At 46.8% G+C, this 14,811-nt stretch overlaps 1 protein-coding gene across 2 annotated transcripts in view; it reads right to left on the bottom strand.

Moving 5' to 3' along the window:
* Nucleotides 1–14,811, bottom strand: part of SSH2 (slingshot protein phosphatase 2) — a 90,587-nt gene that overhangs the window by 36,114 nt on the left and 39,662 nt on the right. The window contains exon 1 of one of the 2 annotated variants that reach the window (XM_056506850.1): nucleotides 14,534–14,654. The exons of the other annotated variant lie outside the window; for it this stretch is intronic. Within the exon in view, the coding sequence (XP_056362825.1) occupies nucleotides 14,534–14,589 (56 nt within the window). The 5' untranslated portion in view covers nucleotides 14,590–14,654. Of the gene's footprint in view, nucleotides 1–14,533; nucleotides 14,655–14,811 lie in introns of those variants that run through there. 2 annotated transcript variants of the gene reach the window in all.

The following is a 14,811-nucleotide window of genomic DNA, read 5'->3' as shown; positions in this document are numbered from 1 at the left end:
AAAAGATTTTGTAGAAACTGTACAAGTAACATCACAACTATTTAAAGCCTTTTGCACAAAAAGCACAGACACTGCCCTCAGAAGGCTCTAACCAGCAGGAAACAGAAGTGATTCCTGTGCTCCCTGATGTGCTGCCCAGGGCTGAGCTCCTCCTGCACAAGGAAATCACTGAGCAGTTCGAACTAAATTCTCATTACGCTACAAAATCAGATCCACACAGAACTTACAGATAGCAAACAAATAATAAATGCCTCCCCAGATGTTACACTGCACAGCTCCATTCATAAACTGCAAGCACAAACACCAAAAACACTGGTTTGCAGACACAAAAGAGAAAGCGTTACTGGTTTGTTTAGGGGCTGTGCCAATGAGATGTGGTAACACAAGTCACAGATCCATTGCCATGACCCCCTGCACAATGCCAGAAGACAGGTGAATCTGCACCACCCTCCAATCTCAATGAGAAACTCTCAGTCCTCAGAGTAAAATGCTCCAAAAGGAACCTTGCAGTTTACTTTTGAAACTGCTTCACAATGAAAGGAGAGAAAACCTTTTTAGGAATAAGGCAAGGAGGCACCTGAACAGCTACTGGCAATGTTTTATCCTAATAAACACTTAATTAAGTTATTGCGAGCCTGAGGATGACTTTCCAAAATTTGGCTCTCCTTAATCATCAGAGCAGCTCCCTTACAGCAGGCTCTGTCCTGTCCAGCCCAGCCCTTGCTCGGGCACTTGCCAAGTAGCACAACCAGAAAGTTGGCAGCATTCCCTGACAGGCTGGGCAGGAGAAGTCCTTCCATCCACATCCTCCCACACAACACACAGGACAGGTCAGTGTGGCAAAGGCCAAAACCTCCTTGTGCTGTCACCTCCTTGCACCATGCCCAAGGCACATGGGCACTGCATGTGGTCACATCCTCCCACTCTGTTCACCCCTACCCTTAGACAAAATGGGAGATTGAAAAGTGGTGGTAGGGAAATGAGGATTTCAAGGCACTTCACAACTGAATGGAAGTCCACTACCTGTATGATTTACAGAAATACAACTTCTTTTAGTGGGTATTTATTAACCAGAGTCCAGCAGAAAAGAGTTCTGAAGCAGTTACAATGGGATTTCAATGCCAAGCCTGGTTCCAGCTGTAGCTCCCCATGACAAGAGTGTGATGAGTCCCTCAAGAGCCCCCAGATTTTACTCTAACACAAGCTGCCAATGCTGCCTTGCAGACCTCAGCTGCCAGCTCAGCTCTATCATCCTCCCTTAATCCAGTGGCTGCAAAACCCAAACCAAACAAAAAGACGAAAATCCCAAGGCTGGCAGGAGTGGCACAGCAGGCGTCAATACTTAGCTCATTGCCGAGGTGTGGAAGGAGGGAGAGAGGGCAGCTGGGGACACGTGAGGATTGCAAGAGCAGCAATTCCTCTGCAGCCTGCTGGGCCTGGCATGGGAGAAGTGACAGGAGGGCAAGCACAGCAACTTGCTGATTTTTTCAGCATCTCCAGCCCCTTACCAAACTGGCTGTTTCCTTTTCTCTGAAGGCAGCCCCAGGGCCTGCTCCTACTGCCAGCCTCCCACCCCCTTCAGCTGCCCACAAGAAAAGTCCTGGATGCTAGAGCATCAGCCCCACAGCCAGGGGTGCACCAGCAGCTGGGTGCACAGCTGGATTATGTGCAGCCTGGCAGCTCAGGGCAATTCTCCCTCAAACACCAGATAAAAGCACTGCATTCCTCCAACATTCCTCCCCAGGGAAGTCTCTTTCACCTTCACTGTAGTTTGTTTTTCAATAAACAACACCCCTACTTCCCTTGTTTACTTTTTAAAGCACCTGGTTTAATAACTGCCTACAGTGTTAATTAATTAAATAGAGGGAAGCAATGTTTGGCTTCCAGTTTAAACCTTTGTTCCTAGGCAAGGGATGAAGGTGTTTGACTCTCTTCCCACAGAGGGCAGATCGCAGAGCTGTGTAAAGCACAATACCAGGTACTAATAAAGAAAACCCACCAAAACCTTACAGAGAAAATGAAAAGGCAAGGATAACTCGGGATTGCCCTGAACTGACATCTGTATTAACAGGGTAAGCTGGCAGCAAACACAGACAAACACAGGCTTCTCTGATACCCACAACAGAAACAAACTCAGTGCCGAGCAAAACAAGGGCCACAACTTACCGAAAAGGGGTCAGTCACACTGCAGAGGTGACACCACCGAGGGCAGGGAGAGAAAAGGGAAGTGGTTCTCCACCAAAGGCCATCTCTCACCACTCAGCACTTTTGCAACTCAAGAAACAGCCCAAGGAGAAAAACAAACTGAGCGTGGGAACCCACTTGGGCTCAGAGGTTTGACGCAAACTGCATTTTTAGAAACATCTGCATTGGTGCCTTTTTCTTTTTTTTAAAAAAGGAACTGTCTGCAGGCACTTCCTCTGCTCCAAGGTGGGGCTCCCTGGAGAGAGGATTCAGCTTCCATGACACAGACAGGCATCATCACAGAAAGATCTGCAATGCCAACAGTTACTCATCCACGTGAACTTACCTACTGATCCCTTCTCACCAGCACCAGGTCACCTTTTCCCTTGCTTCGGGCTCCAATATGGACAACTCCTGAAGCCAAACTAAGACAACAGGAAAAACTTGCAGTTTGCACATCTGAATTCCAAAGGACTAATTCTTTTTCGTTGCTCCAAGCAAGGAAAGAATTCCTGCTGTATTCAGAAAGGGTACAACTTGCCAGTGGGAACCCTGATGACCATGGCTGTGTGTGCAAGTGAAGAGCAATCGGTTCAGGTGCACAAAAGAACCACACTCAGAGCTTCAGACACAGGATCAAACGAGCCTCAGGTCATTCCACCAGGCCATGGGGAGCTTTGATACCCACTCAACACCTGAGTGAGTTACCAGTCTGCAACTCACACCTGCTGCTGGAAGCAACCATGACATGCCACTAGAGCTCCTATGCCACCAGGTAATTTAAATTGAGCTCCCGAAATAGCTTTGCAATCTTCAGTCAGAGCTTGGACAGTCTGGGTATGCTGGAGAGAGAGCAGTGGCATCCTTTGGAGACTGCATGGAAGACAACAGCTCTGGGCTGAGAAACTTATCCCTGCCAGAAACTCATCCCTGCCTCGCTGCCGGCGAAGGGAGCAACAACAGCTGCTGTTTGCAGCCCAAGTTTTCAGCCCACGCAGCTGCGACAGGGCTGCACTGTGCCGAGACAGCCCCAGCCACCTGCAGCATTCCTCTGCCTCCCAATGCCCCGAGCCGTGCTCTGCAGGGCTGAGCTTCACACTCCCATCCCATGCATTCCCTCACAGGCAGGGCTGGGATTTATTCCTTATAAGCGAAGGAAAGCAGACCAGGTTTTGTTTTAAGCTGGACAACATTTTATGTTGTCTGATGGAAGCGAAAGTCCATGTGGGTTTCCTGTTCCCCTTACATACTCTTGGCCTATGGATGAACCAGCACAACAAACTCCTAAAGCCCAAGCAATGCAGGCAGAGCCTGGCACGGACACCAGCTGCCTCCTCAGCAGCCAGCCCTGTGCCCAGCCTGCTGCTGGCAGCTCCAGATTGGGTTTCACGGGGCTGCTGCTGAGCGTGTGCTCCTACAGTAACCCTGACAGAGCCCTGCCCAGCCTGTCCCCACTGCTCCTGCCAGCCATCGGCAGGAAGGGAATGTCCTGGTGCTGAGGCTGGGGACAGGGAGATGTGCTGAGCTGAGCTGTGCCTGTTGTCACTGCGAGAAGCAGTGCAGACTGGGGGGACACTCTGCTGACAAAAGATCATCAGGTAATGATTTATTTCAAGAAACACAAACCTGGGCACAGGTTGTAGGATCACCATGGCAATGAAGAAGGGAATTAAGCCAGGACAATTTGAGTTATGACAGACTGAAAAGGACCCATTTTCCACGCAGCACAAATAGCCAAAAGCTTTACTGCCTGCCTCCTTGGCTATGCAACACGAAGGGAGTCCCAGCAAGGCACGTGTTGGTGGCCCCTGTTCAGCCTCTGAGGCGGCTTCAGAGAATCCATCCACCCAGAAAGAAACAGATTCCAAAAAGCAACAGCAAAACAAGTTGTGCAAACAAAGCCCTGATGTCTCTGGAATTTGAGACTGAAGATTTGCACAAAATCACTCTCCCTGCAGTCCGAGCACGGCAGTTCACAGACTAGGAAAGGGGTGCCTAACACAATTAGGATGCTGATTAAGAAATCCAGGCACTTGGTGTTTACAGAAGAAATTTGATTCTCTGCACTTTTAAAAGCAAGAAACCCAGACCGGAAACGAGACCATGAAAGGAATTTGTTTTACATGATAGTCCCCAAAGGCTTCCAGGTCTCCAAGTCAAGACATTCTCAGATGAAAGCTCTACATCACATTCTTCTTTTGCCATATACTGTTTAAATATCCTTGGGCATTTTTAATGCGTACCACTGGGTTCAGGGAGCAGGACAGCAGTACCCAGGAGAACACTCCACACTGTTTTACCACCACGTGCCATGCTCCTACCAGCTCAGCCTGCCCAAAGTGAGCCAGCTGCTGTGGTACCAACAAAATGCTTTCACAAATATGTTCTTAGAAACACTTTAATCAACATGAGAAAACTTCCTAAGGAGAATTTATCACATCAAAGAACAGAAAAATAACCATTAGCTTTTTGATTAGTTAATCCTCAGAAAGAACACCCCTCTGATTGACACATACTTATCTTTTTTCTCTCCTAATTAACACAGTCCATGTTGATTATCTTTAAACCATACAGTAATCTCCTCTGCCTTCAGAGTTTGAAATCATTGCCTTCATATACAGCACGTTTCTTTTTAAACCCTAAATGACACCTGACAGACCCTCCAGCAGTTGATTAACAACCTGGTCTCTCCCCACCACAATTAAACATGTTTAAGTTGGGATATTTTATAACAAATTTTTATGCCAATCTCCCTGCATGTCACTGTCACAGACCTGACCATGTTTGGCCTGACTGGCAGCGTCCTGCAAGAAGGACCCATCTGCTTTAAATACGACTGTAACACAAGTCACAGGAGACACACTGAGGTCAACATACTGTCCCTCCCCACCACAGCCAAGTCCAGGGTCCCCTATATTTAGACAAAGTATGTCCAGCACTTCACAGATGGAAGGAGATCACTGATTTGTCTGAAGCAGGGCCAGTGCTGGCTGTCTCCCCAAGATGGGTGTGACCAGGAGCTGACAAGTCCCCGGCACCTGCTCAAGGCAGGACACTCTATGCCCCCCACTCCCAACCCAGCTCCCCCAGGCACAGGATGTGTTTTGTCTTTGGTCTCTGTGGATGTGGCCAGCACAAGCACGGCTGTGGTCAGCCAGGGAGCAGAGCTTGTGCTGCCTTGAGAAGCAGAACTGTGCCAGGACTTGGCTCTGAACCCCAACCAGGGAATGGAATGGAGGAATTATGCTGGGGAAGCTGCCTGGCTCTGATCACAGCCTTGTTGGCTGCCCTCAGTAAATACATTAACAGACCCCTGTAAATAGAGCACCAAAACAAGGACCACTCTGTCTCTACACAAAGAAATCAATGCTGAATAATAAGCCTTTTCCTCTTGCTAAGAAGAAGCAGATGCTTGTTTACCAAAAGCATCAAAAATCATCAAGAGGCTGTTGGATTTGACTCATAAAAATATAGAATGAAGTTATTTGTTCAGTATTTTAACTTCTGCAGCACTCAGCACTTTCAATTTTCTCTCATTTTACTGCATCCTCCTATGCAATGGTATTTGATCCCTGAATGACAGTTTCCAGCAGGAACAGTAAAATCGGTTTAGGAACGACTGTCCCTTTATACCAGCAAAAAGGACAGTCAGCAGTAGCCAGTGATGTGAGATGGTTTGTGGGCTGTTTCACAGAGAACTGCCACGTGCCAGGTTTCTTTCAATAGGTTTTGATTTGAAACTGGAAGTCACAGGGAGCTTTTTACCTCTTGTGATGATACAGCCCATAATCAGAGCATTGATCTGCTCCCCCTTGCAAATACACCAGGGACTTCATTTTACGGAATAGGGAAACTACAATTAAGGGAGTACTTAAATGTGGCTGCAACTACTAACTTGAAACTTTAATCAGCTAGAAGTGAAGAATCATCAAAGCCAAAGAATCAGACACATTTTATAGTTGGAATAGTTTAATGGATTCTGTGCCTTCAATCCAGGGCAACACTTAGAAGGAGAGTTCTTAGCACAAAACAAGGTCAATACAAACTTCAGATTTGATTTAAAGCTGCAAAGGAAAGAAGAAACACAGCTTCACTTTGGGTTCAGTGACCCAGCACTGAGGGAATGGGGTAACAGCCTGGAGAGACAAGGCTGCTTGTCCCCAGGAGGTCAGAGCACGCACCCCCAGCACAGCACACCTACCCTGACAGCAAAAACCACTCCAACATCCTGCTGGTGTAAGTGACAATCAGGCTCTGGAGCCATCAGGAAAAGCTCTCCAAATCAGACCATGAGATATAATTATGATCCATTTCAAAATGCAAGCTCAGCATCACTTTCCAATCCAACTCTTCCCCCCGCGGATGTTACAAGCTCTTCCTGGAGACAACATCCCTTGTGACTCTGCTTTTTCTTTTGGTGCTCTGAATAGGGATCAGCTTACCAGGAGTCCTTTATTCCTGAAATAATTTCCATTAATCACTCACCATACACTACTTTAAACAGAAGCTGACAGACTGTGGGATGTCTAACACCAGCACAGCATCTCCCAACTTAAATAAAAGCTGAAACGCAGGGCACCCTAAGAGGCAAAAGGAGCTGGGAGATTTCTAAATAGGAGACAAGAAAACTTCTTCAAAATGTTCCTAAGAATTGAAATGTTTTTATACAGCTACTTTAAATACAAGCAGGGAAGCAGTACTGTGAACCATCCGCTCTTCATGGTATCTGCTCACAAAAAAAGTAAATTAAAGGAAAGAAAAACAGTAAAGTACTTCATTCTGAAGCATCACCCTGCAGTTTTGCATTTGTGATTTCTCAGCACAGCTGCAAATTAACCAATTCTTTTAGCACCTTCATGCAACTTTCAGGGGGATGTCAATGCCTTACTTCAAAATGCATATAAAGGAGTTTTTAACTCAACATAAAAAAACTGCAAAGTTTTGCTGACTAAGATTCAGACTAGAAACACATTAAATACTTTTATTTTACAGGAGTTTGAACTCAGAAGAGTAGAGATTCCAGATGTGTTTATCCCTGCAAAAGCCAGGTGCTAAATTTCAGCAGAATTAGCACTTTAAGCAGTTTGGCAGCCAGTTTTCTGTGGTTAACTTAGGTCTTCATATTTCCTAAAAGCACAGAAATCCCTTCAAAAACCACACATTAAAGTAGAAAGACTATCAGAATACTAAACACTACTATGTACCACAGATTCAGCAAAGTCTCTAACAAGAACACAGTGCACTTCAGGGAAAAGGCTCTTAAACAGCTTTTAAAAAGGTTCCAGAATAGGTATTTGCTTAATTTCAAGCTAGAGAGCCTCTCAGAGAACATTTCAAGATGTACTTAAAGGAACTAAGGACAAAAGAGTCAGGAAGATTACAGCAGTGTCAAGGTTTTGCTGGGGACTGTGCTGGGAATCTGGGTGATGTCCTGGCCCATCTCCTGACCCCAATTTCCAAAGTGCAGCTCCTGGGCTGGCTCAGACCCGCCCCCCCACCAGTCCTGTTCACACGCACTGGACACAGCATCACCCACCTCTGGGGTGGATATTTATGTTGCCCCCACTTGCTATCAAGGCACATGGATATTCCTCTTTTGCTTTCTCATCGTGGCAAACCAACAGGAGGGCTCGAAATGGTGCTGACAAACTGTTTGTTTTTATTTAGACTAACTGGCTTTCAGTCTTTGCACCACAGAGGAATGCGGCAGTTCCACTTTGCATTTGTTTTTTTATTTCTCCATCTCTTTTACAAAGCAAATAAAGGAAAAAAAAAACAACAAATCAACCCTAGCAATAACAACAACAAAGCTAGTGACAAGCTCTTCACACAACACTACAGATGAGCCCTTAAAAAACCCAAACAAACTAAACAAACAAAAAAAGCCCAGTAAAACTCCTCCCACAATTTGTGTTCATTTTAATTCAGCATTGAGTTGCAGAAAGCAAGCAGGAAACTAACAGGAAGACAAAGGTAAAACTAATGGTAGCTTTTTACACCTTTGTGCAAATAGGATTCCTCCTTACATTATAACCTGACCAAGGTAAATTTACCATTTGCTAATCAAAATGACCCTACTCCAGTCCCACCTGCCATTTGGAGTGTCACAAAACATCAGCAATACACCCAAACAGGGCTGCCCATGCCTGTCTGTCATCTAGAGGTGCCTGAGCCAAGACACAGGTAACAGCTCACTGCAAAGCATCCAGTTGGGATGTACAAAAAGGGCAACAAGAGGCTCAGAGAAGCAAATTTATTTTCTTTATGCTGGCAAACAAATCACAAGGAGAAAGGAAATCCAGCACATTATACATGATAATGTAACAGTACAGACAATTCCAACTCAGCAGGGGTCCCAGTCCACCCTGGGTACCTCCAGACAGCTCTGGGCCTTGGGATGAACTTACTCTAATCCACCTTGGAGCCTCCACTAACACCACACTGCAGCTGTCACAGATGTGTGCTCCTGGAAGTTTAACAGAGCAACCAGAGCCCGAGCTGCAGCGTTCCCGAGGAGATCCCGGGCAGGAGGCAGCCCCGGTGAGACAGCATGGAGCTCATTAAGCCACTGTGGGAAGTGTGTGAACAAATGAAGGAGTTTGCTAATAAGTGACAAAGATCATTTGTTTAAAAGAAAGGACTAAATCATTTCTGGTTCAGCAGTCTGGATTTAGCCTACTTGTAACAAAGGTGTTTTGAGGAAAAGCATTCTGCTTAAATGGCTTATTGCAAGTAAACCAGAGAGCCTGGAGAGCTGAACATGATGTTGATAAGGGGCAGATAAGTAGTGGATAAACAAGAATATGCACTGAACAAGGAGCCTGTGGCCTCAATATACCTAAAAATGTCTAAATTTATCAAGGTGCCAATGCCAAGAAATGCCAATCCCACATCGAGATCTTGCAGGCTGGATTCCTATGTCACTCTCAGCCTTCAGCAACTCTGGGACTTGCCTTTTAAGTTTACCTTTACAGGCTTTTCTTCTCCCCACCCTCCCTCATCCACAGTCTGATGTCCTTGAACCAGAAAGCTGCTGTCTGTCACAAAAAACTTAGTTAATCCACACAACCCAGCAATAGGTGGCTGCTGAACAGCTCTCACCAGTCTGCAGTTCCTTCCCAAGCTGCTGGATTCAAGCTCTGGACATGAAAAGCAAATGGGTGGCTTTGGGATACTTCAGCAAAAGCACAAGTGTTTACTATTAAGGACAGGAGTGAGTTTTGCTCCATGTGTTTGTGAAAATTTGAATCTTCAACCAGCTGCTATGAAACACCATGGCTGGAAACTCAAATTGCAGATTTGCTCTGTACACATTACATCCATTACACTGGAGAAAAATATTTGCTGAACTAGTTTTAAGCCCATATGGGCTGAAAATTTAAATGCTGTTTGTCAGACCACTACAGGGGAGACAGCAGCTCTTCAGAGCTACTGCAGAACGGGATGCAGAATTTTAAACTTTCTCTGACCCCACAAACACTAGTCAGAAGTAACTGTCAAGAAAGTTAGCTTGAAGTGGTTTTCAAAACAATGAAGCAATATTTTAACCAGGCGCTTTGTGATAAAGGTGCAAGGACGTAGAGTCCTGCAAAAAAAAAAATCCCAGCCAGCTATTAACTGGCCCCAAAAGGTCTTTTTTTGCTGATAATCTCATTGGGGTCCTTCTGCTTTGTGGTCTTTAGAAAAATCCCAAGCATTTCCAGAGACAGGAACATCTGCAGATGTTTCAAGACAACACAATCTCAGAATCAACTCTACCACTTAAATGCTTTTAAAACATTAATTTGGCAGCCCAGCAGCGTGGGCTTCCTAAGTAAAACATATTGCTCAAAAAGGATGGTGGCGTGGGGGGTTTGTCCTTGAAACACTGGTTTGTGCCTCAGGTTTTGATTTGATGTCTGATAACCATCTCTGTCTCTCTTCCAGCCCTTACCAGGAAGGATCGGTGAGACAAATACCCACAGCTTCCAGGGGAATAAAAGGAAAAGCCAAACAGGAAAAGTAGTTATGAACAATACAGCCCTGGCTTAGTTAATGATCAACTCAGCACAGACCATACTACTTTTATGCAAATACCACAACCTATTTGAATAGCTTTTAGTAATCAGTGGGTAGTAAGAGGCCTCTTAAGCATGGTGTTTGTTTCATCACAAGCAGCAAAGAAATAAAAAAGATGAGAAATCCCCAACGACTCTGCTCTGTCAACAGGAAGCCCATCCACTGTGCAGGGTGAGCTCAGCTGTGTGGAGGGGTGGGCAGGAAGGGAAAGGGTCAGGCTCCCCTGCCTGCACTTTCCCAGCACATCCCTGATGGAGTATGAGGCTGTCCTCTGCAGACACAGTGCACACTTGAATGGAGAAAAAAATTGCTGTAGTCTGTCCTGATCCTACCAGGCTCTACAAGACATGAAGGGCTGATCAACTGCCTTCTGTATTTCAAGCCCTTTCAACCAGAGCAAGCCTCAGCTCATAAGGCAACTTCAGTTAAGAGTTAAAAGAGCTAACTGGAATGACTCTGCTGATCTTCAAGGCTTTTTGCAGCAGTTTCCAAGCATCTCCTCCTCAGCTCTTAAATATCATTGACTCTCAGCACAATGGTAAAACACAAAGCTACGGTGCTTTACAAAGGTATAGAAGCAATTAAAGATTTCCAATAACATGCTGCTCAGAGGATTGTGGTCTAATCACTGAACGGTCAAGGGTTTTGGCAGCAATAACATTGTAACGAGATAAAAAGGTTGTAAGGCTTCCCATACAAGAATAAATAAATAAGCAGCTCTCCAAAGAATGGTAACAGCAGCCACACACCTATCCAAGTTCCTGACTTGGCACAACTCAAGATTAGGTGGTCATGAAATTTCCCACCATAAAGGCCATGAAATTTCCCAGTAAAGGCCATGGCCACATGACAGAGACAAATGAAAGGGGTGGGGGAGGACAAAGGGCCAAGCAGGCTGGGCACAAAGACACGTTACAGCACGGAGGTAGCAACACAATGAGCCTCAATTACCCAGTGTTGTCATTTACTGTACAGTTTGTAATTACCTGCACAGCCTCAGAACTATCTCTTACACTGCGAAGTGTTGTTTCTTCACACTCTGCACACAAGGGCTGTCACTTAGAAGAAAACTGATTATGGGAAAGAGCAACAGGCTGCTAAGCAGGTCTGAAAGGACATTTTGTGTCTACCTATCACTGAAAATAATTCAGTTTAACTTTTTGGGTTTGTTTTTTCCCCCCTAAGAACTCCATCATAAAGTCACAATGCTGTGAAGAAAGTGTCTACTCCTGCTTCTTCTTTTTTCCCCCCTCAAAGTTTAAAACACATATAAAAACCATGAGTTGACATCTTATAATAGAAGATAGACTGGTATGAGGCAAGCATGAGAACCATGGAAAGCAGTGAGAGTATTTGGGCTTTTAGATCCACCTTGCTCCTGAGTGTTGGAGGATAAAGGAGTGAACAGGGCAGGGATGCTACATGTGCTCAACTGTGCCCAGGGAGGGCTCTTACTGCTGCCTGGCAGAAAGGAAGCCAAGGCAGAGTCAAAAGTATTTAAACACAACAAAAAATGCTTCAAAATGCCAGAGGGATGTGGGCACCACAGGGAGGTGGTCAATCCTCAGGTTCTGGACAAAGGCTGAGTGTCCCTCTGCACCTTCAGCCTTGTTGAACACAGCCTGGTAAGAGTCACACAGGAAGGATGTGGCACAGTGAAAGCAAGAGCTGGGTTTTCTCAAACCCCAAATGAGTGCCCTGATGGCTGGGTCATCCTGCTTTGTCACTTAGATAAAGAGGAAAAGTGGGTGACAGAGGAATCTGGCACTATCAGAGAGACTTGGAAAAGCCACTTCAGAGACACCAGCAATGAACTGAATAACTAAAACTTGGCCAGGGGCAAAGGAGGCTACTGCAGGCAGGAAGAACTGATGCACGCAATTCCTCCAGGTTTTTTGTTAAAAATTCTTTGGTATTTGCAGACTATCTGAAGCTTTGCTTTTTTCTTTCTATCTTTTCTATCAGATGCCTTAAAGTTTTAATAGACCAAAGTAAATTTTGAATTCTACACACAAATAAACTAGTAAATCAGCAGAATTCCCCCTAGGTTCAATGAGAGCAGCAAGACTTTCTGGAACAAGTTACAACTATAAATTCTGAGCATTTTGACAAACACAAGTCTCCCGGACATTATTTGAATCCTTGTGAACCTGAAATGAATTAGACCCAGACCAGCTGACTACATTACTGACTAAAAGCGTCAACACAAGAGTAATTTCTGCTGATGTCTGAAAGTCAGAGCTGATCAGCCAAATACATCTACTAAAGAATACACTGAAAAAAAAGTTTCTGATAATGTTTGGGTCACCACTGCCCTTCCCACTCCACAGAGAACACATTTTTAGCACACCAAAAAACGAAATCTGGATTATTAGGTCTTGCCCATGATGAAACAAGGACATCCAATATTAATCAGCCTTTGTGAAATTGTAATTAGGAGCACAAACTTTAAATACTGGCCTTTATTAGGCCAGCCCGAGAGGCAGAGCACCATCCTGATTGAGAACACTAGCAAAATATTAATCCAGCACTCAGCCCTGTGAGAACACTTCTGCATGGGCCAAAAGCTCTGTCATTCTCATGCTTATTAATCTTCCCTCACAGGAGGCAAAGGACAGCGTAAGCTCCACTCTGATAACTCTGTTATCTCCCTCCCCAGAAAAGGAAAGGGTGGTCCTTCCAACCAAGTGGCCATTTAAACCACCACGAGGCACTTCACTGAAGGGATCCGTGTGACATGTGACGGAGGGAGCAGAGAGGAGCAGCATTTCCCCTTTCTTTTGATCCCTTTCTGTACAGTCTGCAACCGTGGGTTAAGTGTTTGCGCAGCGGATAAAACAAACACCTTAAAAGCACTTAAATTGTTACCTGGCTACCTACTCTAGCTCGGTAAATCATCCGGAGCTCCAAGGAAATGTTTCAGCCCACAGGATGTTGGGGTTTTCGCCACAATTCCAGAATTACTGCAACTTCCCAAAGCCCAGGGCATATCCAGTTTGCATCACTGCTTTGGAAGAACAGTTTAGGTACATCTCTGTTAAACCTACATAATCAGCAACCGCAAGGAAAGCCCTGATGTTTACAGGCAACACTGCAAGCGGAAAAAATTATAAATTACAAACATTTTGGGTTGAGTATGAAAGGCTCAGAGAGACTTAACTGAACTGATTACCAACTGCAGCAGTGATTGCTAGCGCTCACAAAAGAAGCCATAGAGTCCGGGGACTCATTTCCATATGAAGCATGAGCAGAGATATCTACTAAAGACTTCTTAAATGCAAGGCAGCTGCAGTTCTAGCAGGAGTTTCTTGAGACAAGAACACAGTTCCAGGTGGGACCCAGCACTTTATCCCACTATCTAGAAGCCTTTCATGATGTTTCCAAGAGATAAAACAGTCTGTTGGCTTCTTTAAAGAAGTATCAAGCACGGCTACACCACAGCTACTATCTCTCTGAACGCCTTATCTACCACTCCATAGCAGCCACTTCCCTCCTTAATCCTTCCAGCCAAACCCCACGACTCAGGCAGCGGCTGTTAATTGTTTATAAATTAAATGATTATTCGTATCTGCATATCAAAGGGGGGGGGGGGGTGTGCAGCTGGAGAGACTGATTTTCCGTGCGGCTTAGCTTGGGACACGGAAACACGCTACACTTTAGAGCTGCCCAAGACTGACCGTACAGAACAACTGGCAGCAGCGCACGGCTGTGCCGTGTGACCCGCAGGTGCTGAGTGGAACGTCTCAGACCTGGGACACCGCAGCCCCGCAGTGCCTCTCTGCCGCTTTACGATAAGCCAAGAGATCAGATAAAGGGGTTAATCTGTACGTTAAGCCCAAAACACGGCGGGGATCGGTACCCCGCTGCCAGCGCCCAGCCCGGCTGGGGGTCCGCGGGGGCACCGCACCGGGAGCCGGCGGCTCCGGCAGGAGGAAGTGCAGCCCCGAGCTGCCCGGGCAGCTCCCGTGTAACACTGAGAGAAACGCTCGGAAGGGACTCGGAGTACTTGTAGTGAAAAAATAAAAATAATCAGGGAAATGAGCGGCGAGGGAGCAGCAGCCGCCGGGCGCTGCCGGCGCTTATCAGCACTTCCACAATGCGATGCCGGCCAGGGGAAAGTTTGCCCGGAGGCAACCGGCGGGGGAGCGAACTACGAGGAACGGGGCGGGCGAGGAAAGAGGGGACAGCGGAGTGAGCGCAGCGCACGCCCGGGCAGGGGGAGCCGCCGGGAGCCGGGGCAGGCGGAGCGGCACCGGGAAGGGGAGTCTCGGCGGTGTGTACCGGTACTCACAGCTGGGCGATGGCGCCCTGGGAGATGACGGCGTTGTCGGAGAAGTAGGGGATCATCGCTCCCCACCGCGGCGGCCGCCCTGCCCCGCGGCATCGGCACCGCCGCTCTGCCCCGCGCCCGCCGCGCCGCCCCCGCCGCGCAGGCGCGGCCCGAGGGCGGGGCCAGAGCAGGCTCCGCCCCTGCCCCGCCCACACCCGCACGTGGCGGCGCGGGGCTGCGGGAGGGGACACGCGGGACCGGGACACGCAGATCAGGGACAGGCGGACGGTGGTCCCCGC

The sequence above is a fragment of the Oenanthe melanoleuca genome, chromosome 19, assembly GCF_029582105.1.
Source record: "Oenanthe melanoleuca isolate GR-GAL-2019-014 chromosome 19, OMel1.0, whole genome shotgun sequence".
In the NCBI taxonomy this organism is placed as follows: Eukaryota; Metazoa; Chordata; class Aves; order Passeriformes; family Muscicapidae; genus Oenanthe; species Oenanthe melanoleuca.
The sequence above is the reverse complement of the archived record's forward strand: the minus strand, read 5'-3'. Positions and strand labels throughout refer to the sequence as shown.